The sequence below is a fragment of the Euphorbia lathyris genome, chromosome 4, assembly GCF_963576675.1.
Source record: "Euphorbia lathyris chromosome 4, ddEupLath1.1, whole genome shotgun sequence".
NCBI classification, from domain to species: domain Eukaryota; kingdom Viridiplantae; phylum Streptophyta; class Magnoliopsida; order Malpighiales; family Euphorbiaceae; genus Euphorbia; species Euphorbia lathyris.
The window spans coordinates 60,573,947-60,601,098 of NC_088913.1; the positions used below are offsets into that span (position 1 = coordinate 60,573,947).

At 35.5% G+C, this 27,152-nt stretch overlaps 2 protein-coding genes across 2 annotated transcripts; both read right to left on the reverse strand.

Moving 5' to 3' along the window:
• Positions 1-3,936: 3,936 nt before the first annotated feature.
• On the reverse strand, positions 3,937-8,831 carry LOC136227482 (GCN5-related N-acetyltransferase 4, chloroplastic). Its single transcript, XM_066016166.1, has 3 exons — positions 8,551-8,831; positions 7,259-7,652; positions 3,937-4,433 (listed from the first exon to the last, which is right to left on the reverse strand). Exons 1-3 carry the CDS (start codon positions 8,699-8,701, stop codon positions 4,145-4,147), a joined length of 834 nt encoding a protein of 277 aa, XP_065872238.1. The 5' UTR covers positions 8,702-8,831; the 3' UTR covers positions 3,937-4,144.
• A 4,751-nt stretch (positions 8,832-13,582) lies between these two features.
• On the reverse strand, positions 13,583-23,273 carry LOC136226778 (uncharacterized). Its single transcript, XM_066015430.1, has 13 exons — positions 22,848-23,273; positions 22,043-22,281; positions 20,882-21,038; positions 20,309-20,386; positions 19,291-19,365; positions 19,067-19,186; positions 18,191-18,355; positions 17,550-18,072; positions 17,250-17,406; positions 16,119-16,228; positions 15,287-15,399; positions 14,306-14,669; positions 13,583-14,156 (listed from the first exon to the last, which is right to left on the reverse strand). The coding sequence occupies exons 1-13, from the start codon at positions 23,190-23,192 to the stop codon at positions 13,831-13,833; spliced, it is 2,772 nt and encodes a 923-aa protein (XP_065871502.1). The 5' UTR covers positions 23,193-23,273; the 3' UTR covers positions 13,583-13,830.
• Positions 23,274-27,152: the final 3,879 nt, after the last annotated feature.

The following is a 27,152-nucleotide window of genomic DNA, read 5'->3' on the forward strand; positions in this document are numbered from 1 at the left end:
GGCTGGGTTCTGTTTGGATCGTATAAGGAAGATGAAGCAAACAGTGATATTGAGGAAGAAAAGGAAATCCTTTGCGCGTTCAAATTTCATTCCTAGTAGTTGATCCCCATCATCAAATTTAAGTCATAGAAGCACAAAATCTAAATCTCCATAGACTATAATTGAGGGGTCTTCAAACCTAAGTTGAACCCTTTACATAGCCACAAAGTTGCAGAAAAATGGATTTTTTGAAAAAAAAAAATTGGAGAAGAAGTTGTAGTTCATTTATTTTTAATTCTAAAGATCTAAATTGAAAAGAGAAAGAGAATAAGATAGATCTGGTAAGATCCAAATGCAATTTATGTTCTAATTAGGCTACTCAATTTTTTTTTTCTAATGATCACATGGTTTTGATTTGGGAATTGTAGAAATGTTTATTAGTTAGTTGCAGGAAGGGGAAGTTTAAGGAAAGAGGTGAATGATGGAGGAGAGGGTATAACGATAATTGAACAAAAAGTGGGTTCCACATTTTTTAATGAATAAGTTGAAAAAAAAGTGAAATGGCAGGTTTGACTGGTTTGACCGGTCATTTTAACCGGTTATATACCAAAGTGGGAGGTCACCTATAAGTTCGTACATATTAGTGAGACAAATTGAACGTTGTACACCAAATTGTGAAACGAAACAAATGTTGTATACCATTGATGAAATTTACCCTCTTCAACCTTTATCCTTATTTTCTTTCTACTCCATTTTCAAAAATTATTTCTCTCTCTAACTCTCATCTCTCTCATTCTCTCATCTCTCTTATTTTCTCTGTCCTCCATTTTCTTTTTATAAGCATCATTTCTCTCTCTAATTCTCCTTTTCTCTCTCTAACTCTCCTCTCTCTTTAATTTCCCCTCTCTCTAACTCTTTTTTGGAACTGTACGCAAAATATAATATGAAACAGTGAGAGAATACATGAGAGTCTGTTTATCTGTTTTGGTAATTTTGTTGATGAGTAGCAGAAGCAAAGCTGCCTTTGTGTCAACTAATGAAAGGATCGCCGATTCCATCGGAGATGAAGAGTTTTTGATGAACTCCTACGTAGCAACAAACGCTCTTTTCGGAAAACAAAAATTCTATATACAGGATATATACGGGAATTGCATTCGACAAATTCGTACCAGGGCAGATCATTGTACATGCTACTATAGATGTAAACATTAGATGTAAACATAGGGCACCTACATGATTATCTTATATGTATATTTTGCTGATTGAAGAAAGATTGTTTATCTCCAAACAGCAGCTTAAATAACGCAAACATTTATTTGGGTATTGTGGCCGAAGATTGAATCTTCTTTTATCTTCAGGAAGAATCTTGAGACATAGGTGATGATTCCAGTCAAGAACTTGATTTTCTAAAACTACCCTATCACTTCCATAGCCTTCAATTTCATTGGCAGGTCGAGCATATTTTTGTTTCTCTTCAATTGGAAGATCAAAAAACTCATATGCAATCCCACGCACCTTATCAAGGAATGAACTAGAAATGCCATGTCCTACTACCTAATTCCTATCTAATATATATTAGCATGTACTTATTAGATAAGGTAAACTTAATCTAAAATATGAGCAACATTGAACTATTTAATTTGTAGGATAAAATTAAAATTGAGATGAGAACATGGAAGCAGCCAGTTGAGGTGAGAGCAGATTTGAGTGTGTTGCTTTTTTGAAGGAGAAATTTTGCCTACATTTCCAAAAAAAGTTAGAGAGAGAGGGGAAATAAAAGAGAGAGGAGAGTTAGAGAGAGAAAAGGAGAATTAGAGAGAGAAGTGATGCTTATAAAAAGAAAATGGAGGAGAGAGAGAATAAGAGAGAGATGAGAGTTAGAGAGAGAAATAATTTTTGAAAATGGAGTAGAAAGAAAATAAGGATGGAGGTTGAAGAAGATGATGTTATAAAGGGTATAAAAATAATTTTATATTAATTGGGTTAATTTTTTATTTTTAGAAAAGTTAAATTGTTGAGGTGGCGCATTGACTTCGGGTTGACCGGTCACAATTACCTGTTGTACACTTTAGTGAGAGGTCACCAAAAGGTTGTACACTCTAATGTGCAAAATTGAAGGTTGTACACCAAAGTGTGAAAATGGAGTAAAGGTTGTACACCACGTATGTAATTTACCCCACTCATGTATTTTCCAAAAATACCCCAAAATAATTATCTTACTATTTTGTCTCTCTCCCCGAACTAATTAGACTACCCTCTTAAAATCAATCAACTCTCTCAAACTCACAATGCAAAATCTTGCCTCACATTTTACAAAATTAGGATGCAGTGCTCCATCTCCTCCTTGGCTTGTAAAGGCCAATGAGGCAACATTGCCAGCAATAATAATGCTGGCAATGTTTACTTTGACCACCAAATTTCGGTGGTCTAATTTAGACTATTGAATTTGGTGGTCACTTTCACATCATTTTTCTTTTTTATTTTATTTTTCTTTTTTTATTCATCTCTTTGTTTATTTGTTTATTTATTTAAATATTTATTTTATTTAATTGTTTTAAATTAATAGTTAATTTTTTTTTAACGATCTTCCCCTTAACTATTAATTTAAAACTTTCATTTTTTTTTTTGTATTTTGTGAAACACCTGAGTACTACTATTTTGGTTTTATCTCATATTATTGTAACTCTAGAGAGTTTCTAGAGAACACCCTCTTGTACACCTCATAAATTCAATAAAATTGTCTTCAAGTTTTAAGCTATTATTTTTCTTAGCAATATATTGCTTATGCTTTGAGATTTATTGCTTCCGCTAAATTGTCATAATCCAGAAAATTCCCAATAAAAACTGTGTTCATGTACACAGAAAGTGAAAATGTTTAGTAATTAACTATTAAAGATAGAAAAAGTATTTCCAAATAAGTGATCTCATTTGTAATTTACGCTTATAAAATATGATGGATGTTGAACATCTTTTGAACTATTCTAGCGAGAATGATGTAGCTATGGAATTGCTTATATAAACGAAGAAATTACCAGTTAGTAACAAACAAATGATGAAAATGATCCTAAACAGTCACATGGTTGCAAATGTATTGTTAAAAAAGGTCTATCAAGTAATGGCCAACTTGAACAATTATTTACTACAACTAAAATATGGTTGATTTTTTCTAAAAAATGCATTTATAGTCTAACTAAAATGTATTTCAAACTTCTTTTTTTTTTTTATCCTGGGTTCTTTTGGGACTTGATATGAATATATGTCTTACCCTCTACAATATTAATCATGTCTCTAATTGTTGGATTAGGATTAGATTACTATTAATTCTCAACACCATTAGATAAGAGGATGAAAATTGTTGATTTCTAAATAGGTTAAGGGCTTAATTGGTGATTTTAGTAGTTTGGAAAGCTAATTGATTTTCAAAGTATAGTTTAGGAGCCAATATGAATTTTGTGCCTTTTAAATTTAAGGCTGGATTGACTTTCATATACACACGTTTACATAATTGAAGTGTGATATATTTCAAACAGAATCGTTCGTCATTAATCAAAATTTGAAAAATATTGAAGTAAAACTGAGAAATCGTACTGCATGATTATGATTTAGTTTCCCATATAGAGATGTTGAGAACAATGAATTGAGAGGAAGAAGGAAGCAAAATGCTACTTCTCTTATTGACTGAAACAGAATACATTATTTGCTTATATACAAAACTAACACACGATCGTTAATCATATGCGGATTACAAAAGCTGAGCTGTCAGTAACATTTTATGCACTAACTAACTGAAACAACCTTTCCCGCTCTTTTTCACTCTCAACTACCCGTCATGGAACCAATTTAACCAAAAACTTAAGCTGCTAGTTAAGGCTGAAAATTAAGATTCAATAATTTTTATAATTAGCTCACACAACGAACTGCCTAAAACAGATAAACGGATTTTAATGGACGAAAACAGATAAGAAGTGAGATTAATCATCTTATAAAAATAAATTAGCAGTTGCAAGTATTTCCTGGAAGGAAGATACAAAGCATTATAGACAACATAAATACAGAACAGTGATAAATGGTTGGTTACGTATACAAACCTGTGCAGCAGAGCAGTGGTTACCCATTTCTCCTCCTAATTTCATCTTTTACTTACATTTTACCAAATCTATAAAAATTAAGTGGCAGTTGGGGTTTTCAGAAGCTTCATCATGAAGCTGAATTTCACATTTGGAGACGTCCTAGGCTGCGGCCACTTTGCTTCTTCTGGTATCTTTACACATTTGAATCCCTCACTCTTGTAAAGTTTCGTGGCTCCTGGGTTGTTCAGATCACAGTGCAATGCTATGGCACGACAACCCCAGCTCCTTGCTTGAGCCTCTGCCTTCACTACAAGTCTCTTAGCTATCCCCTTCCGTCTATATTTCTCTCGAACTGCAACATTTGATATGTATGCTATTCCAGTCCTGTGTTCGTTCGCAAGCGCAAAAAATTTTTAGCAATTCATTACATGATGCAATCAGTATTTGTCTAGATATCCATAGTATCAAGCAGTGAAAATATAATGCATAGTTAAGACACGTGAACCATATTTATGTTTCTATGCTCAAATGGTAAAATCAACTCAGTAATGTTAGAATGCCTGTCTGTTGTATGTCGATGAATACATCGTAAGAATACAACTACATATATTCGATCCCACAAACTCGTACGTTCATTCACCCAGCTATCATCAACAATTCATGCATGCAAATTGCATAGCCCTGATTTAATTAGAAGAAATTAAGTTGAGTTGAGATATAAGCTTATTCACATTGAAGCAGGCCATTTGGAGTTCAAATATATTTTGTAATCTGGGAAGAAAGATACATTTGGAAAATCGATACAAAAAGTTCACTTGTGAACAGAACAAATACTTCTTAGACATCCCATGGTTTCTAATCTGATTTAAGGTCAAATACCATAACTTCAGAGAGATGCAATTTAATAAAGTACCCGTCCCAAGTTTGAAATTTATATTAATAGACAATGGCCATTTTCATGGAGATTCAAGGCAAATTTTTAAAATGAATATCAAATAAGTTGATACGACTTGCAAACTGATACTTGCATTATTGCCTTTGCTATAAGTTCTTTTCTTACGGCTCACAAACACTTGAGCAGAGAAACCAGGAAGTTTTTTTCACAAGGAACTCAATAACATATGAATTATCAACGGAGTCTTTCTAGATCAGTAAAAAAGGCATGGGCTGTTCAAGCTAGAAGGAGGGTTGTGCCTCAATTAGATATGTAATAATGATAAATAAAACAGATGATGTAACTGGGAAAATCAATTGTTTAACATTCACTCCGGGCTCCATCAATGTCACTACTTCTAGTAGCATCTACAATGGAGGTTTTCCACTTCTCAAGGAAGAGGAAATGCAGAATTCTGCATGAACATGAAACACAAAAGTAAACGTAATTTCAGGGGAGATGTAAGAGATCAGGTGGAAAACAATTTCATAATTGATTCACATGGTTGTGAAAATCTTGGAGTATGTAGTGATAATTCCTCAACACGGAAATAAGAGTTGTATCGGTGCAACTTTAAAAGGGATGGAAAGAGAATGTGAATGGCTACCCCTCCAAAAGACAGAAAGCCATTGTTACAGAATTATTACCTATTTATGGGTCTCCATACTCTACCCATACTCTTTCATTGTATATATAGGTGTAAAGGTTATCTGTTATAGCTATGAAGTTCATAAGACTTTCACCATTTTCATCTATCATTTACATGGTACCCCCAATACATTCCTTTTAAAAGTATCAAATGTTGTCAATTCCATATAATTGACCAATCTTCATGTTTTTTTCATGGTCCCCTCTTTGGGTGTGACATACAGCATCTCTTATCCTGTGGTATACAAAACCCTTCACTAGAACACGATCTATGAATAATATAGTGCAGGTTAAATGAAAACATCCAAAAAACAAGGATGTTGGTAAAGGTCAAATGTATTTTTGGTTTTGGGCTTATCACATTCATGGAGTCCGACCTCGTTAGAGCTCCAAAACAATTCCAAAAACACCTTCTACTGATGAAAAAACAATGATTATCTTAAGCTCTATTTTGAAAAATTAAAATTATTCGAATTGAGCTTGTGGGTGTTCATTTAATTGAATTTTGTAATATTATCTGCTCGCATATTTAAGTTAGACAATTCCAAACAGTAATATAGCAGTAGCCTCGATTGGTTTTATTGATAATAGAATTTAGCTTCTTATGTTCACATCTGAAAATGTTATCATCGTTATCATTGCTAATTCTGTGATGTTATTCCTAGCAATTAGCATTTATTCTCAGCAAAGGTCATCCAGCAGGTGCATTAAAAGACTATATCCACTCAGTGTATCCTAGGAAGCACCGACACGGGTACTCGTATGGGTGCAGGTGCAATAAACGACATTTTTAAAAAAATTATGAGACACGGGTACGGCGGGGACACGCCAAATTTATATATATAATAACATTCATTAGTATTATAAACCATAAATAACATCCATAATGAGTCATTAATTCATCAAAAAGAAACATATAATCATTCAAACTATTTAAACTACCAAAAAAGGAGCTGCTGCTATATTCTTTTCATTAGATTTTGATATTTCTTTTTTTATAAGGGTTTTATTTTATTTTTGTATATATCAAGCCCTCTTTTTTGTAAAATTATTAAAAAAATACCCCTATATTCTACTTAATTAACTTAGAATCCGTGTCCCCAAAGTGTGCCCGGAGTCTCCCTGAAGTGTCCTCATTAAAAAACAAAAGAAAAGGAGGGGACACTTATTTTAGAGTGTCGGGTGTGTGTCCCCGAGTGTTCCTGGAGTGTTCGACACTCATACGTGAACCTTCTAGAAGCGTGGGTGCTTCCTAGGATTCATCACGCTGAGATTGTAAAAACAGCTCACAATATTTACAATCAGAGTCGCGCAAACAACACATTGCTCATTAAACAGCAAGAAACACCATAATAGTTTACCAGTCAACTAAAAAAAACACCATCGTACTTTACCGGTTAACTAAAAGGTTTTTTCACCAGGCCGTGAATTGTAGACATAGACCTCTTGTTCTAACTAGCTCTAATACCATGTCAAAGAACCACTGATCCCACCCAGCTTAAGTTGATAGGTAAGGTTCTAAGAACAGTTTTCCTTCTCTCTACAGGTTTTATCTAAATCAAATCAACAATATTTAGGCATCTAATCATGCATATGTACTAAGATTTCCTTTAACTGCTAACATTACCTTCTTTGCCGAAGTGGACCTTTTCTTGGAAGAAAATCAGCCACTGTATCTATAGTTAATATCCCAGTAACATATCCTCTATTCAGGCTAAATTTCCCATCAAAACCTCCAACCTTGACATCCTCACTACCAAAGCAAAACTCCTCACCTGAGCTACCAATGACAGCAACCAAACAAGTTCTCCGGCATCCATGTGGTATTGAGAATCCAGATAACATCCCCACCATCCTGTCAACCCTCAATACAAAATCTAGAGGGAACGAGTAGTCAGGGAAGAAAGAACTGCAGTGAGTCTCAGCCACTTCCCAAGAATCCTCTAACCTGGCCTCCCTTACAACAACCTCAGGAGACACAGTAGGAAATAATTCCACTACCTGACTTGCTCTGCATACTCCTATAGTCAGGGATCAGAATCATTAGTTTAAGCTGTCATGAAACTATGCAACCAAAATACAGAAGCTAAATTTCTATTCTTCTGTATCTGAAGCTTAATTTGGTTGTGAAGCAACATATGGAAAGGACATGATATGCAAACATTTAAAAAATAAGGGATAAGGTACCAAAATGACCTCAAGGTTCTTAGTAAATGACAATTTAGCCCCAATGTATAAAATAGCACCATTTTAGTGTCAACCTTTGTGAAATGGTACCAATTTAGTGCTGGGTAATGGAACTTGGGGCTAAATTAGTACCATTTCATAAACGTTGAGACTAAAATAATGTTATTTTGTATCTTGGAGTTAAATTGGCACTTCCCACAAAAACTTTGACCATTTTGGTAGCTCATCCCAAAAAATAACAAAAAGAGAACTGAATATAAACATGACAATGAAGCTCAGAAGTTATGATATAGCTTAGGTACATTGTTATTGACCAATAAAAGGGAACTCCTTTAAATAAGAAAAGCTATCTTCATAATTAGGATATAAACTGCAATATAATTCACTCACATGTCAAATATCCAGGCTTATAACTAGAGTATGCTCTAAGTCATTCTAAATCAAACAATAATCGAATCCAGCAAACCAAAAAGGCATATTAGTAGTGTGTTGATGATCTTGAATTTCATTGACTTGTTTCCTAACAACTGCAATCAAAGCCCAGATAAACACAAAATCTTGACTAAATCCAAGGTTAGCTAATGATAGACAGAGATTATTGACTAAATCACAAGACAGCATACATAGATAAACAGATATGAAGTCTAGAACGAAAACCCAAAATCCAAAAACTGCAAAAAGCAAGCAGATATGGCAGAAGAAAATTAGAGAGACAGAGAAGTGATGAGACACCTGATTTGGAGAGGGGTAAGTGATTAAGTTCAGAAGGAACCCTAAAAGGAGAAGAGTGGTGATGATGCAGATGATTGTTGAAATTGAGAGAAGAAAGGTTGTTGTTTATAGAGGATGGAGATGCTACAATTCCCAAGGGTAAAGACCGCATCTCTTGAAGATATGTTTCCTGTGTGAAAAGATTCAGATAGATTCTAAAGTTGATTAATTTGAAGTAGAAAAACGTTGAGATGGAATTTGGAGACTGCAGTGGAAGTGGGAATTTGGCAGTTGTGGCTACTCCACTGTTCGTTAGTCACAAATCTAGATTTTTACTTTTTTTTTTTTTTTTTTTGGGAACAAAAATCTAGATTTTTACTTCTTTACTTCTTGTAAAGGATTTCTTTAATATATACTAGTTATTTATTTATTTAACATTGTTTTTGTTGGGAAAAGATTATATAGTCTATAGTGGCACAACAAAATTTTAAATTTTTCTTTTCCAAAAGGATTCGTTAATTGCTATAAACTAATCTAACAACAAGTTTGTTAGTGTGCATCTCTTGAAATGCAAAATGTTTGAGTTTAAACATTTCTTTAATCAGTCATTAAAGCGTTTAAGTGTAGGGCGTTTTTTATGGTGATCCACGTGAATAAAAAATAAAGAACCAGTGAGATGTTGGGCTTTTCTGACCCATGAGGAGTCCAATTACGGTTAGACCCATGTTTTAACCCTATGAGTATGTAAGGGTAAATTAAGAGCTTTTTTCAGCTTTTTAGTGGCAATACGAAGATTGATGCTAGATCAGCGGTGTGTAATGAACTTGGAGTCTCTGAAGTCAATGACATGGGCTTTTATCTAGGAGCACCGATTGTAGTAGAAATAAGCAAAATGCAAACATTTGGCTTCTTAAAAGATAGAGCATGGAAACGCATTAATAATTGGAAAGAGAAATACCTGTCACGCGCCGGAAAGGAAGTCCTCATCAAATCTGTGCTTCAATCGGTCCCAACCTATCTGATGAGCATCTTCCTCATGCCAAAGGAATTCTGTGACGACTTCAATAAAATGCTGAACAGGTTTTGGTGGAACTCATCAGGATCATCATCTTCTGGGCTTCATTGGAAATCTTGGGTGAACCTTTGCTGGCCTAAATCAAGCAGAGGACTCGGGTTCAGAAATACCCACCTATTCAACCTTGCCTTACTTGCAAAACAAAGTTGGAGGATATTGCAGAATCCGGATTCACTGGTGACTCAAATACTTAAGGCTCGATATTTTCCTAACTCTGATTTTTTGCAGGCTCCTTTGGGTCATAACCCTTCCTTTGTGTGGAGGAGCATCCTGGCGGGACGTGAATTGCTTGTGATGGGTCTCCGAAGGAAAATTGGGAATGGTGAAACCAGCGCAATCTGGAGCTCCCCGTGGCTTCTTGATGATTCCCTCCCTCTCCCTAACAGCCCTCTCGATACCACACTGCCTACTGGTCTAGTGAAGGATCTGCTAAATGAAAATGGCGCTTGGAACCTTGATCTCATCAGTAGAATTTTTAATAGAAGGGATGTCCAATTGATCTGTTCAATTCCGGCGCGAAGGAGGCAGCGTGAGGATGACTAGTTCTGGCCTGACGAAAAGTCCGGTAATTATTCAGTAAAGAGTGGTTATCTCAAAGCACTTGGATCCTGCCCTTCTAACACGGCAAATCTCTCTATGATTAACTGGAATTTAATCTGGAATTCACAGGTGGCCCCAAAAGTTAAAAACTGTTTATGGAGGATCTGCACAAGCTGCTTACCGACTATGAGTAACCTGGCTTCCCGACGAAGCTCCCTCCTAAACTGTTGTCCAATATGCAACGCTTATGGGGAAGACGATCTTCATGTGTTTATCAGTTGTCCACGAGCCTACCGAGTGTGGCAAATCTTCTTTCAGGACAATAGGGTATCGACAGTCACAGATCTCATCTTCTGGCTTTCAAATTGCATCGGAGGGGCGTCAGGGACGGGAAATGAAGTAGCGATGCTTTGCTGGAGTATTTGGAAAGCGCGGAACGATAAGGTTTGGAATAACAGGGAACAGACACCAGAGGAAATCCACCGTATGGCCTTATCGGAATTGCGCGACTGGAGAAAAGCTCAAATCGTCAATCTAAAACACCCCCAGCCACAGTCGGTCGTAATCGCAAAATGGAAGAAACCGTCGGAAGGAAGCTATGTGTGCAATATTGACGCAGGTGTGGATGACCAGAATAAATTCAGCTCCTATGGGTGTCTGCTGAGGGATCATCAGGGTAGATGTTTTGCTGCTAAAATGGGGCACCTTGCGGATGTCACGGATCCCCCGTTGGCAGAGGCAATGGCGGTAAGAGAGGCTCTGTCCTGGATTAAGGATTTTAACCTCAACCATGTGGAGGTCCAATCAGATTGTCTCGTAGTTATTAGTTCCATACATCAGCAAAAACGTCAATTATCTTATTTATCGGATGTAGTGAATGATTGTTGTGATTTGTTAAGAGCCTTGAACTCATGTTCAGTCTCATATGTAAAACGTTCAACGAATTTAGCAGCTCATGGCTTAGCTAAGGCTGTTACATCTAGATCCGTTCGTGGTGAGTGGGCCTGTCCACCACCGATTATTTTTGACATTCTCGCTTCTGATCTTAGTTAATAAAGTTTACCTTATTTCAAAAAAAAAAAGCCTTTTTCAGCCACCACAAAGAAAAGAGAAAGAGAAAATTTGTTCTTCCTCCTATTACATCCAGCCACACGAAATGAATTTTGGACAGAAGCTTCCTAACACATGTTCGCTTGTTTTCACCGGAGCGATCGTCGTTCGGAGGCTTGGAAGACCAGTTCGTACCAGGGGCAGATTGTAGACAAATTTGTGACTTCTTTGAGATTCTTCTTTTCTTTTGTGTTGTGATTGATTACATACTTCTTGAGGGAAAATTCCAAGATTGTATATTGATTGTGTATGCCTCCAGTGTTATCTAGGGATGAACTTGTGTATTTGCCCATTATTATTTGATATAGTGGAAGGTTTAAGCGGAGTACGGTCCCTGTGGTTTTTATTCCTTGCATTGAGGGGGTTTTCCACGTAAAAATTGTGCTTGTTCATTGTGTTTGTGTGGCTGCCATTTTACTACTGTTGTTGTTTTGTTGTGTTTGGTTGTTGCTCTACTAATTAGTTCCTCATAGATTCATTCAAGTCGGGAAAAGATTAATAACGAAGGTTAATTCCACACTATTGTTGTTGCCGTTGTTAGTCCGTTTTTCTCATCATGAGAAACTCTTCTACTATTTCGGCCAACCAAGGTAATTTAAGAGGGTTAAAGTTCATTGTTTGTCTCGCAAAATAAAATTCTCACTCTTTCAAATATATTATAGTAGAAATTTACACAAGGGTAATCTTCCTTTTTACTGAAATTAAATAACTGAACTAAAATAAATGAAATGTTATTGAACTGAATTATACTGAAATAATAATATAATCCTTTAAAAATAGTAATAATTAAAATAAAAAGTTTATAAAAATAATAATGGTTCTAATAATAATAATTATTATTATAATTATAATAAATAAATACTAAACTAAACTTAGTGAACTAAAAATACTGATACTGAAATTAAGTTACAAAAAAACAGAACTTACTTCTAATCATACTAGATAGCATTTTCCAATTAGGTGTTTTAATTCTATTTTATTCCTAATTAATATATGATAAAGCATCTAGGCCGAAAGGCAATTCCCCAGCATGAAATCACCACTTGCATTCGCACACGTCCAGGGCACGACCGCACCATCTCCCCAGGCCAGGAGTGATGCGAACTCACGAGGAACAATACCTTGAAAACCTGATAATTAGATTTGAATCCAAGAAAAGCTAACGGATCAGAGTCGGACAGAAAAGAACCCTTATAAAACTAAGTTGTAAAGACCCGATCCCAGTCTCCAACAGTTAAAGATTTAATCTCGAACTGTTCAAAGTAGTGTCTTAAAGAACACAAGAGAAATCACTCACAAACTCTTTTTTTTATTTAATCAAAAGGTGCCTCTTACAAATGAAAGGGCTCACCCTTAAATACATAAAACACAAATAACCCATGACTAGAATTGCCTCTTATATACCTTAAATAATAATAATAGTACAAGGGTAATTAATGAATTAACTTAGTCAGTTATAAAAAAAAATGAATTAACTTAGTCAACCATAAAAATAAAATACTACATAAATGTTTCTAGACAATGAAAAACCAAGTCAATTCATATGGAATTATAAGGTTCACCTTGTGTTGAAATTATCATTTTGACCATTGAAATAGCTAAATCAATTCATATTGAATTGATTTTATTTTCCCAATAAACCCAAATGGTTCAAATTCATATGGTGATTTTTGAATCAATTTCACCGTTTGTTTCGTTTAGTTCGTGTTCGGTTTCTTTGATGTGTCCACTCTCCGAGTAACCCGAGAGGTACGACAAAGTTAGAGCTTCCTGAATTTCATTTGTGTCATTTTGCTCCGACATATCTAATATTTGCACCACATATGTTTGAAGCTCCTCTTCGAACTTCTTTACGCGTGCTCGAGTAACAGGTCCATCCAGTAAATGTATTCGCTCCATGTAAGAATCCAGATTTTTAGTCCGGATTATATCAAGGGGTATCAAAGACTTTGCACCGTTCCACAAATCACCCATATAAATAAAGGATCTCACCCACGGTAAAGGATCTGATCTTTATCTCTTTACTCTCTCTCTACATACTATTATTTTACCATCACTAACCACTAATTTAACAATCGGAATATATTTTAGAAACCGGTCCCGATGCACGTACCAGAAACGGCCTCATCAAGGACCTCCTGATCTCAACTTCTCATATATATATATATATATATATTAGGAAGAAATACAATTAAATTAATTAATATTTCATTTTCCTAATTTAATATTTATTCTTAATTAGAATATTTTACATATATTTAATTATATTAGTTAAATAATTCATATTATAATTATCATATTTAAATACAATTTAAATTTAAACATACTCCAAGAAAGAAAGCCTAAAGCTTAAGAATCTGAGATTTGAACCAATAATTCTCCTCCTATTAATACATATAACATAACCCCATAAATAAATCAAGCATAAATAAACATTTAATTTGACTTCCTATTCATCCTTACTGTGATTAAAATTATACATTTCACGTGGTGCCTTATTAATTTCCCATCTCAACTCACCCTATGTATGAAGATCTGATCTAAGACTCGTTCAATGTTAGTTTAATCAATTATACCTACAAATTAACAGGAAGACTGCTCAAAAATGCCAAGTTATAGGGAGATGATGACTTCCCAAACTGGGAACACCATTTTGGTAGCTTCTCAAGCACCCTTTCAGCTTTAGGTGTTAATTCGTCCACATCGGTTCTTAGCTTTAACAGAGGCTGTTGATCCTCATTTGATCGGCTTGCCACATCCTCAGCAGGCTTCATAGATTTGTTCACCCATTGAAGAGTTAGCACAAACTTTCTAGGACTTTGTCTTCCTCCTGCAAATTGAATAATATGCCAGCCATCCGTGCTGCTCTTCTTGTCCAATGGTACTAATTCCTCCGAATTTCCTGCATTCAGGGTTAAGAATCTGAGATTTGTTCTACCTATTTTTGGTGAAGAATTGGAATAAATTTCACTTCGAAGATTAAACACCAATTGAACATTAGAACATCGCATCAATCTCAGGATTATAGCACCTAAAGAAAGTTCAGCTTACCTGTCAAAGTGAAATCTTCTATTTCTGCGGTATTGATTGCAAGAGACCAACGTACAGAAGCTTTTGTATCAATCGAAACTTGAGTTATTCTTTTATCTGCCTTAACATCACTATCAATGTGCATTGTGGGAATATCTGCATCACTCCATCCATCTTTCGTTTCTGTGTCTTCATGGGTCCAACAACCATATTCAGCAGTAAAAGTAACAAAATCCACAACCTTTCCTCTACCACATGAAAATCCTTCTTTAATATGTTCAGCCTCCTTTGTCAACTTCCCCGGAGTTACGGAAAAAAGGTATACATATGAGCTAGGGTCTTGCTTACTGCCGTAGCTTCCTGTGGCATCCACAACATGCACAACCTGAGAACCATAATGTTCAAAATTTTCAGATGTATATTCTAACTCAATCTCTTCACCAATGTGAAACGAACCAGACGCCGATTCACATTGAGATTGCAGGAATCACATCGCAACCATCCAAATATATATATCATTGTATTTATAGTGTATCACATATAAAAAAACTTTTACATGTCTGTTACAATAGGATGTAAATAGAAAGAACAATTGTACTAAAAGGTAGTGAACCATTTGCTTCGCCGTCAATAATATATTCCATGTACCCAACATGTGCAAACCAGCCAACCCAACTACGATGATATTTATGGCTCATACAACCAGCTGAATGATAGAGAATAATCTAATGGGAATGAAGGAATTTGGGACACGTGGTTTGGGTTCTTGTAACTCTCATAAGAATCCAAACCACATGTCCCTTAATTCTTAAATTATCCTTCATTCCTTATAACTGAATCTAACATATACACAGTAAATAGAAAAAAGATGATTCAATGGAAAATCACAAAGTTTCCAATTAAGTATAATTTACAAACATTCAGAATCATTAACACAGAGAATTTTGAGGAATTTGAAAGTTAAGAAAACAAAATTATAGCTATAAGCAAATGCAAACTCACATTCACGGCTCTGGCAGCATCTTCAGTAAATGGCGGAAGAATGCCGGAAGATATTAAAATGAGTGAGAAGCCAAACAAAAGACTAGTTGCGAGGATGATTGATACCTTTGCGCCTAGAGTACAAAAGTAAGTGCAGTTAAAACATTTTATTCAATTCCGACCACTATCATGATAATTGATTCCAATAATAAACCCATACAGATGATGAAATTAAGGCCTTAACTTTTAACTTGATTAGTTGCTGTATATTTAACATTTCAGCTTCCGAAAAATGTTAATTTTAACGACGCCTACTGTATTCATCTTTAATTTGGAACATTCAAATATCTGATTTCAGGTAAGTAAGCAATCAACAGCTTCATCAATTATCATGCTATAGAATCAGGGGATGTTAGAAGCAATACTGTCCAGTAGCAGCACAGATCACATGAATTTACTGCATATTAACTGCTTTGTTTTGGATTATCATCACAATTTTATGTACTTGTTTAATTGTTCATTAACAAGGCAAAGAAGATAAAACTTTTAGCAATAAGGAATAGTACAAAGTATTGTAATTTTGATGGATTGTCCATTTGAAATAGTTCATGCCGTGTTCATAGCGTAAACCAAACTGCATTCAGATCTTGACAATCTGGATCAAGTGATACTTTCTTTTCTTATATAAGGAAATATCTTATATTAACTCATTTTCGGATGACCCAGGTGATTTAACAAATTTTACTTAAGGTCCTGATGACAAATACACTAATTCACCAAATAGAAAAGCCATCTCTAACAAAAATGTAAATATGTAATTTCAACCAAATGAAGAAATCAATTGAAATGTAACCTGAAAGATGGACATATGAAAGGATGTAAATCAAAGTGAAGCATATGATGACAGCTACAAAAACAGATATCATTACGTTTCCCATCCACTCTGGGCTGCTGCCTGGATTCCTGCAGGGAAAAGAAAAAACCATTTCTAGTCAATTTCTAGACATCTAGCAACGAGAGATAAAATGTACTGTAGTATAATGTTTGAAAAGATAATTCACATATTAATAAGCAACTCAACACTAAATATGTGCCACCCAGAAACTTAGCATCTGTCTGAGGCACATTCAAAAGCTTATTCCACGTAAAAAGAATGATGTTAGGTTCAAATATAATAGTTTTCAAATTTATGGTTTTTGAGAACTGGTTTCTACCCTTATTCTTAACTTTCCTGTATGAAATTTTAGTTCAATTATTTTAAAACAAATAAAAACCATACATCTCTTTTCAATTAAATATATTTTTAAACTTTAGTCTCTAAACATTTATTTTCCTTTACTTAATCACAAAGGGTTTATTATTTCTTGTCTAGAAACGTGCAAATTTTTAATACCCTACAAAAAGTTCTAACCGCTTACCAACTATAATCAACTTTAGCTTGAAAGGTTTGTAGAGGAACCCTACCCTCTCTAATCCACTAGTACAAATTTCTTTTCCGTCAAGAAGGTAAGAAAGTATGCTATCCCTTTTTCACTATATGACTTTTAAGGTTTATCAGTTTGTTCATTTTTACATGACATTTTGTATTACCTCTGCACTTTTGGCAATATCTTTCCAAGTTTCCCCTTATTTACATTAAGAGAGCTTTAGTATTAAGCAAACAGTCCTATACTTAAGCCATAAAAATTGAGAAGAGAAGTTTCGGCACATAAAGTAGTGTTTTAGGAGAGAAGTATTAAGTGTAAATCAGTCATTTTTAACAGTAATTAATACTTCATTGGTCTTGATATAGAACCTTAAATGACATGTAAAAAAGAATGGATGGAGTATAAGAAAAACAGAAGTAGAAAATATTTTCTGCAAGTGTCAAACCTATAGTTTGCTAAACAACAAATGATACAAATCCTTTTAGCAGAAAAGCAAGAATTTGAAGTTAAGGAATGGCCTTTGAGAGAGTCACATGATAACAACATTATAAAATTACCTTTCAAATCGCACCATAATCCCAATTAATGTGCCAGTCAAGCGAATGAAGGTTCCTGCAGAAATTAGAATTGGTACAGCCAAGCCCATCAGTAGGGTTGCAAGTTTGAGAGGCCTTGGAAAACGGGCTGGTGTTAGAGTTGCTTCAAGCAATCCATCTGAATATTTCAATAGTTGAAAACAGATCAACAAAAAACCACCACATTAGATCATGTGATTTGAAACTATCTTTCTCAATTTCAAGCTAGCCATGAAAATCTGTTTCTTTCCTATCCATGCTAATTCAGAAATGCAAACTTACATGTGAATGCTGGCGGGACTAGCCAAGAGAGTGCAATGTACGATGAGCCAATTTTGTAATAATGTCCCAAGATTAGAAGAATCAACCATTGAACAAAACCAGCTTTAAACAGCCATCTTTCAGCCTCTAACTTGACCAAATCAGCTTGGATAACAGATGACAGATCCTTTCTCTTGGAGTATACATTTGATAAATACATTTTTAGAATAATATACCCAAAATGTTGGCCAGTTAATGCCCCGATAAGTGCAGGTGCAGCAAATAACCCAACTACTAGCCATGGATTGGCAACATAGGGCACTGGTGATGGAGATATTTGGGGTAGAAAAAAGGCCACAAGGACAGAGAAACTTATTGAAAATACCAATGTAAGGACAGCACTGAGACATGACAAACCCAAAGAAAATACAGCTGGATAACCACCCATGAGCAATGATGTAGTCCATATTAGAAGTGACTGGATTATCACCGAGTTGTGAAGCATGTCTGCAAAACGTTGATTATATGTGACCATGTATTTCCCCTGAGATTGACATGTGTTAGAAATAACAGTTGTGAACTTCATTCTTAGATCGCACAATTTGCACAATGACCATATGAATGCAAAACCAAGAATTTGAAGTCTCAGTAGTTAAAAGTACCAAAATATCAAAAAATACAACAGTGTCATGGCCACTTCTTCCTTCTTCCCCAGTTGCCTTTTCTATTGGGAGCTGAGCTGTTGGAGCAATCTGAAGCAAGAAAGCAAGCATATTCTCTCCAAGATGCTGAAGAGACCCAGATTTGAGGAATTCCAATTTGTCATTCTGCAATGGCAAAATTTTCAAATTTTTTATTACATAGATACTTTTGAATATGATCTAGAATTTATGTGTGATTATTTAATATTTATTCTTTGGTAATCTGAATAAACTCATTCACATCTTCAAACACAGTTAGGTGAGCATTACAATCTATTTGACCTTCAAAGTGAACAATCAGACATAAGTTTTTTAATATGTTACATCCTTTTTGTAGGCATAAAAAAACATTAATTCCTCTCTTTTTAGGATGAACCATATAGATCCAGAGCAACATACATAGACATACATAGCAAAAGATGTGACAACTTCAGCTTTCAAGACCATGCCAAACTAAGCTAGCTCTCACACACATGTTAGCAAGTCAAAATGGTGCATATCATGACAGGTTCGGTTCCTCAAGCCACAGCAATCAGAGCATGGTGTAATTAAACAAGGCACATCATGCCATCCACTCCAAAAGTGTTGTTTCACTAAGGTTCTTTGCTAATAGAAGGCTGAGGCTAAGACTGAAAATTAGGTTGCGACTCATAAGCCTCCATTTCATAATGAAACTAATTCCGATCAGATAATAGAAACAGAAATCTTGGTTTTGTCATGCATAACATTCTGCTTGAGGGTTGCCCCATATTTCACTCCCTCCATGATAATAAAGAGCTTCAAGCATATACATATCACATTTCCTCCCAAAAAAAAAAAAGGGCAAAAAAGCAATACCTTAGTATGATATACACCACTATTATCTGTGTAAGCAAAGTCAAGCCCTGAAAGACCAGCAACCTCTTTGTATACTTGGAAATCTGTGGCAGATTTAATCACTCCAGATGAAAAAAGATCCTGCACAACCAAAGCCACAGAAATATATCATCTATCACAAAGATATTCTATATATATACAGATACACATGTGAAAGGAAAACTATCAACAAAAAAATTACAAACCTGAGCTAAGATATGACCAGATGGGTATTTTGCAGCCAATGCAAAGTTCTCAATTGCCCATGGATGAGGACCAGCCTGTACATGAAGAATCATAAATGACCCATATACAGTGCTTGGCAGATTATATACAATGATAACGAACCATGTGGAGAATATGGATAGTTGACTTATATATATCTAATCAGTTAAATGCATAATAACCAGATTCATTGCTCTACTCGATATAGAGAGGAAAGAGCAGCAGCATCATAAACTCAATCACTTCCATCTCTCAGAAAAAACAGAGTGATTTGCCTGTGTGCCATCCATGATTTGCACAAGCTAGTTAATGACAAGTTTCTACTTCTAAATCTAGAGAATGTCATAACAATTGGATGATTTGATACCAAAGATGAGCGATCATTAGTTAATTATATAGGCCCTTCAAAATGGATGAGGTGCCCAAGCAGAACATGCAAAATGGATAGGACAAATGCCCAACATGTCTATTATCCAGAGAGGGACCTTCTTACAATACAGATAATATTAAAAGGAACACATGATTCAGGGTTTAATTTGTAGAATTCAGGCCTAGATTGATATGAAGGTCATGTGAAGCTGCTCCACCCTTGTGTGGGCCAATTTTCATATGCTTTTCAGCATAATGAGGTGGCTTCCAGATTTCATATTTTCTATAGGATTGGCCCATGGATTAAAATTCTGGGAATGAAGTGACCATCACACCCCTAAATGCATTTGTTAAAAAGCCTAACCCAATCATCTAGTCACATCAGATATTCAATTAAATTCAGCAAGTTATTTTGGTGGGTAGTAACATCCTGCATTGCACTAACACAATCATGTTTGTCTTGCCTCCTTCTGAACATTCCATTGTCCAGTATAATCCCAACCTTAAATAATTTATTTCATACTCTTCAGCATTAATAAATAAAAGGAAAAAGTAAAACACTTCTGTTTGCTTGTATCTTAATGAACAATGTAAACTTAGAAAATGGAAACAAATTGATTCAGACTATACCTGAAAAATTCCAGACGGCCCCCCTATACCCATGGCCTCCAGATCAATAGCCATACGAATAGTTTTACTCCAAGGATGCTGTATCAGAAAAATAAACTTCATCATACTACATTGGAAATATTTTAGAAAGAAATGTCCTAGGAGATTCCAAAAAAAAAAATCATACTTTGACCTGTTTGAGAATTGCAGAGTCATCTTACTAAACAAATTATTTAAGATAACACCTCAAACAAAATCATTAAAAAAAAAAGGGCGGCCCGGTCGCATTACGCGTCCCCGCTGAGCGAGGGTCCGGGGAGGGGTCCCACCACAAGGGTGTATTGGGGGCAAGCCTTCCCTTGCCAATTTAATTGGCAAGAGGCCGCTCCTAAGACTCGAACCCGTGACCTCAGGTCACACGGCAACAACGTTTTACCGTTGCGCCAAGGCTCATTATTGAAAAGAAAAATTAGAAAGACTAAGATCATTGACATTTTTTCTTTTGACCAAATAATACATATCTGCCAAAGCTAAAAGGTTAAATTAGGGAAAAGGCTATAGTATTAATAAGTAGAAGTTGATAATGTATCGAACCTGAGTGATAAAGCTATGAGCACCAGTTAGACCTTCCTCCTCCCCAGTATTAAATAAGAATATGATAGCATTCTTGAACCCATGACCCCATTGAGAAATACCTCGAGCAAGTTCCAACATAACAGCCACACAAGAACTGCAATCTCCAGCGCCTTCCCTGAAACATTTCAAGCACCTTTTCAGTAAGAAGGCAGTGGACAGCAACATAATTGTGAAAGCAGACTCTGATCATCATACTTCACGAGTGACTGAAGCATATAAAAGATATGTAAGGATGAACCATAAAGACCAACAGCCAGATGTAGTGAATATACAATTTATGATCAGAAAGCGTTAAAAATTTCCTCATAGTTTTTATTCCTTGCACAAGAAAATTGAAAGAAAGTCTTCTTCCTGAAGTTCTAATCATAAATTTCCACAGAGATAGTTTTTTATTGAGTCAAGTCCTAAATAAGGATCTACAATCTATTGTGCCTTCTGCTCTTCGGCTAAAACTATAATGACCACATGTAGCCGTTTTTTTTCTTTTTTCTACTCTAAACGTAATCATGATGCTGATACCAGTACTATGGATTCATTTGTTTCATGGGTATATTTTTCCTAATATTTAGATGTTCAGGAAAGTTGACATTTGAAAATATTCCCACTGAAAGGACAAAGTAACCCACTTTCAAAGATAAACAAAAAATCAAAGTAATTGGCACAAGTAGAACTGTTTTCCTCTTGTATTAGATGACTGATTGAAAAGTATGGAAATCAATAAAGGTCCAAATGTTTTGTTGTACTGTTAAAAGAATAGAAATAGAATAGTTTGTAATTAATTTTAATATCACAACCGAGAAATAGAGAGTAAGGTTTTTCTAAAGAACATGTTTGTTTTTCTCACGAAATAAATAAAGCCTCAAAGCAAGTTCGTAGATTTTTTCTTTGGGCAATATAATACTCTGCCAGATACTTTAATTTCCGAAGTTTCCATAATCTTATAGAACTTAGGACTTAAAAGACACAGCTAGATAAACAATTACTTACAAATATCATCATCATCTATTCTACAAGGAACATGCACTGTTTATATAAATAGAATCATCCAAGTTAACAGCAAAGGAACAACAAAGTATTGATTTACATAAATATTAGATAAGAAAAACAGAGATAACATACGTTGAGAAAACTGTATCAATGTGAGAAGAGACAAGAATAGCACTTTCTCCTGCTTCAAATGCATATTTTGGCAAGATTCTTAGTACGACGTGGTTAAGATCTGAATAAAGAAGCGTTTTCCCCTTAAATAGACCACTGACCAGACGATTTGCACCAAACTTTGTATGGAAAAGATCAACTTCAACATCAACCTCCCAATGAGCTGTTTTCTTAATGTTTTCTGCTGCTGCCAAAACATACTGTGGTTGGATGTTAAATGAAGTTATCACAAGTGCTGGCATTACAAATGGTCTTTATTAATGACAGACCCAAGCAACAGGAAATACATTATTAATTATGCACATCTAGACTGCATATTGAAACCAGAAATATAGATTGCCTATATTAAAATTAGTTTAAAACATATATGTCAACTTGCTCCTTTTTTGAGCTGATAATGTTTTCAATATCTGATGGTTTATTAAGAAAATGCAAGATACAGTAAGATATTACATATTTTCTGAAACAGAAGCAGGATAGAAGCAGAACAGGTCAAACCTGCTTCATTCATAGTCAAAGTGAGAGCAAGAGATTGGAGTCAATATAACTTTCTGCAATGATATTAATGCTATTCAGAAATTGAATTACTACATATATAATTATATCCATTGAAACATAACCAATACAATAAACTCTTTCAACCCAAATGTCTAAATCAAAACCAATTAAGCAGAATAGATTATCCAGCATATAAACACAAGTAAAATGGACATTATTCTAAGGTAAGGTTTAAATTTGTTAGGCCAAGCATGAATCTTTAAAATACCTGCACAGCAACGTCCAGGGAATGAGAGGCAACAGGATGAGGACCCAATTGAGTTAAGGCACGGACATGCTGCATTGCCTCCACCTCGGAAAAGCCCCTCTTTCCGGCCTGATCAGCTGTGAGAGGCAAAGGCAAAGTCTGAAATTGAAGATTGTAAACAGCCCATGAGGAGTATATGAGAACCCCAAACAATATCAACCAAACAAATTCCGAGCGTCTAGGAGTTCCATTAATCAAACCAGGAACGGCCGCAACATTGGTGGTAGTTCCTCCGGCGGAATCACCTTCTTGAGTGGTGAAGGGCTTTGATTTAGAAGAAGAAGAAGCTTCATGCCTGTTGCGCATATCGAATTGAATTGAGAAAGGAGAGGTCGAGAGGAGGAGGAAGAAGTGAGTGAAGGAAAGACTTAAGTTTGTATTTAATGTTTTGTACAGTAGTGTTTGTTATATATATATGAGTGACGGCAGTTTGGTTGACTTCCTTCTATTCAATTGCTTTCTCAATATCCGATTCCGAATAGAATGCTCCTTTTTGTTTTATTTTATTTATTTTACGCTGAGGGTATGTTTGTTATAAACGAAGAAAGGAAGGAGAGATAAAAAATTGTAGATTTCAAAGGCATGTATGATGTACGTAGATCTACAAACTAGATTTGTTTAGGGTTCTTGTTAACTTGTCAAGCCTTTACAAGTTGAGACAGAAAGACCTCATCTTGCGGTTTCATCAGCTGCTCGATTAGCGTTTCTATGAACAAAATAAAAACTACAACTAGGTATCGATTTAGGTGTTATTTGATAGAAATTGAAAATTAAATGCTGAAAAAATAAATATTGAATTTTAAGTGTTGAATATTTATTATAAGTGTTGAAAAAATAAGTACTAAACCTCGAAGTGCATGATCGCACCAACCTTACGAACCATCGGAGTGCATGATCGCACCAACCTCGTAAACCAATAAGGGAAATGCAGCCCCTTCCTACAGCCCTAACTTAACTTTGCAAAATTTACACTGAGCAACCATATTTCTCCCCAAGAGAGCATGACGGTTAATCCCTATGGCTCCAAAAGCCTCCTAACCTTACACTGATCTTGTAAACTAAGAGGGGCAATGCAGCCTTTTCCCAAGTCCAATAAATGATTTTGCAAATATTGTTTAATCGAATGCAAAACTTACACAACGCAAAAAACTTACAAATGCATCTTTTTCCTCCAAAAAGAAAGCTTACAACATCAATCTAAAAATGTAAACATTACAAGAAAGCAGCAAATTACATCATATTAGGGTCGGGGATCACACCATCAATCATCAACAATTGGTACATGCCCCTCCAAACTTTGCACTGATTTGTGTTGTGACCATTCTGGCAATGATACAATCAAGCTTTCCTCCATGAGTCACCATATGCTCCCTATTGGGAGGTATACTCCCAATAATTCCTTGCTGATAAAACATCCCGAAAATGACTTTTTGAGGCCTCACAGGATCCACAAACGTCGAACCCTATTGGGATTCGTTAAAGACGTGTATCATCCCTCTCCGTGATTGGCACAAACATGATCAATCAAAATCTTTTCCACTCAAGCATCTTCATCATGTAGCAGCTTCCTCACACAGATGGGATGTGGTTACGTCAATTCAACCACTCTTTGACTTAACGAATCCACACATTTTTTAGTCACACTACAAGATCTCGACTCCTTCTTAGTGGTTGGCTAATGGCTTCCGCTCACAAGAGCCAGTCCGCAATCCTGCAGCAGTAAATGGACTTTGAGGAACCCCAACCACTTAGTTATTGGGACCACCAGGCATCAAAGTTCCATGACTGGGGTTCCCATAAATAATCCCCACGACCTCTCTCTCTAGAGTACCAAGGAGCTGATAGATATAGGGATGAGGCATCTCTGATATTGCTTTCTATACCAAAGCAACTTTGGATGCATCGATCACACCTCTCAATGATATTATATTCTCAACAGAGGTTGAATCAGACGAACAAAAAAACTTGCAAACGAGTACTCAGAATGAGCTCCTTTAAGGAACCACCCTCCTTTTTATACTCTTCAAATGAGATTGGCAAATCATACATCACATCAGTGTAGATACAGCAAATCCCCAACGACGGTGAGGTGTTAGGCACAATCATCATCCTAAAGCAAAGGCAGATTCTACAGTCATCATCCTAAAGGAAAAGCAGAACTCCCTTAACACTTCCATAAAAGAATAGCAGCAATGGCAGGCTCATCCCGACCTCTAGGTGTTTCTTGTAGACAATCATATCGTTCTGACTCACTAGAGCATTAGCACTAGCTACTTTCGGAAGCACGCTCAACTCATACAGTTCTCTAATTCGATACGCCACCGAGATCACCCCAAGATCCTTTCTCCCAATAATACTCTAGGCGTCCTCCAACCGCGTAAAAGTAGGAGCACTTCATTGATCCTCTAGGTCATAGCGAATGCCATCCCGGAACCCAGCACACTGCGGGCAAACCTTGTTCCGCATCCTTTCGTATAAATCCGCAAATATATCCCATCCTTTAGAAGAGACTCTATAAGCACTAACTGTACCGTTACCCCCATTTCTCCACACACAGTAGATGTGCGGGATAAGAACGAAATTCTCTTTGTCACTAGCGGTTTCTAAATATGAGGTTTCTCTACCACAATTCTTTGTTTCTTACCAGTCTTTTTTTTATTGCTCTATGATGCAGCACCTTTCCTCTTCCTCTGTCTAACATGATCACTCTCCACGAGAGTTGACTCCTCCAACACACCAACCCACAATCCTACTCTCTTACTACTAGCCTCGTCGGGCATACTAATTCACCCAGACCATAACTTCCCGAATAGAGACCTTACTATAAACAGCAAAATGCCTAAAAGAAAAAGGAAGAAGATACTGACCTCACTACTTTCCATGCCAGCCTCGCAGAATGATTATCACCGGCAAGATGCTTCACCACCACCAACATGACGAACGATGAATACAAACTCTGAACACAAATATCTCAACGACTTTTCTCTACTTTAAGCAACTTTGTCAAACTTAGAGCATCTCTAGTGGAAGTAACAAGTTTTTGTTACTTCCATTTGCCACATGTGCAAAAACACAACATACAAACAACATACCATTATAATACTCTCTTACTTTCAATTTTTATGGGACTCACTTGTCATAAAACACTATACATTAACTTAATTAATATATAATTAATAATTTTTACTCAATAAAATTATTTTTTCAATACTTATTAAAATTTCCATAAAAAATATCATAACAAAATAATTAATTAATATTTGATTATGTATTTTTTTAAGAAAATAATTGGTTATATATTTTTAATGTACTTTTTTGATATTTTTGTTTGTAATATAAAATGTTTTTTTACGGTATTGTAATATAAATAGTTTTTTTAATATTTTAAAGCATAAACAAAGTTACCAATTTTATATGAAAGAATATGTATATTTTCTATATATAATATTAGTAAAGTATTAATATGTAGTGTTGGGAAGTGTAGCTTTGAGCCATTCAAGGCTTATTATCAATATAATATTGATAAAGGTTTGTTACTAGGATTGGTAACTTACCAAATGAAATAACACTGAGATAACAACAGCTATATTGGTTAATAACAAAGCTTTATACAAAATAACAAAGAGAAAACAACCACCAGTGATGCTTTTAGCAAAATTTGGTAAATAAAACAATTTTCCCCTTTTATAGGAACAGGAAGAGTCATCCCACCTAAAGGTCACACAACAAATAATCACCACGTGACACACAAACTTCTGATAACGCCGTCTTTTTTCCAGCATTTTAATGATGCCCAACTTAATAAAAGCACACTTCATTAAATGCTTTAGACAAATGGCAGGATTATAAAAGCCACGTGTCATTGATAAACCAAATTTTAGTTCAAACATCAAGCAATCCACCTCACACATAATGGTTCAGTCTCCCCATCTCTCTAAATAGTGCTAGGACTAATTGATGAGGAGGATGTGCCAGTATACTTAAGAAGCCTAGTAGGCCCACCGGCCTATATATGCCAAGGTACATGGGTCTCCAAATCCTTTCAAGTTGCTTATAAATAAGTAAGTCACACACTTGGTAGGGGACCTTTCTCTCACTCTATAACTTTGATCTCTTTACTTGTATACTTTCATAACTGTTTGACTTGACTGTCGGAGTGTCCACATGAACCGATCCCCGCACACGAGGTGAACCAAAGAAGACCAATCTATCCAGAATTCCCACATCTTCATTAATTGATGTTAAAAAATAAATATGTATAAATGA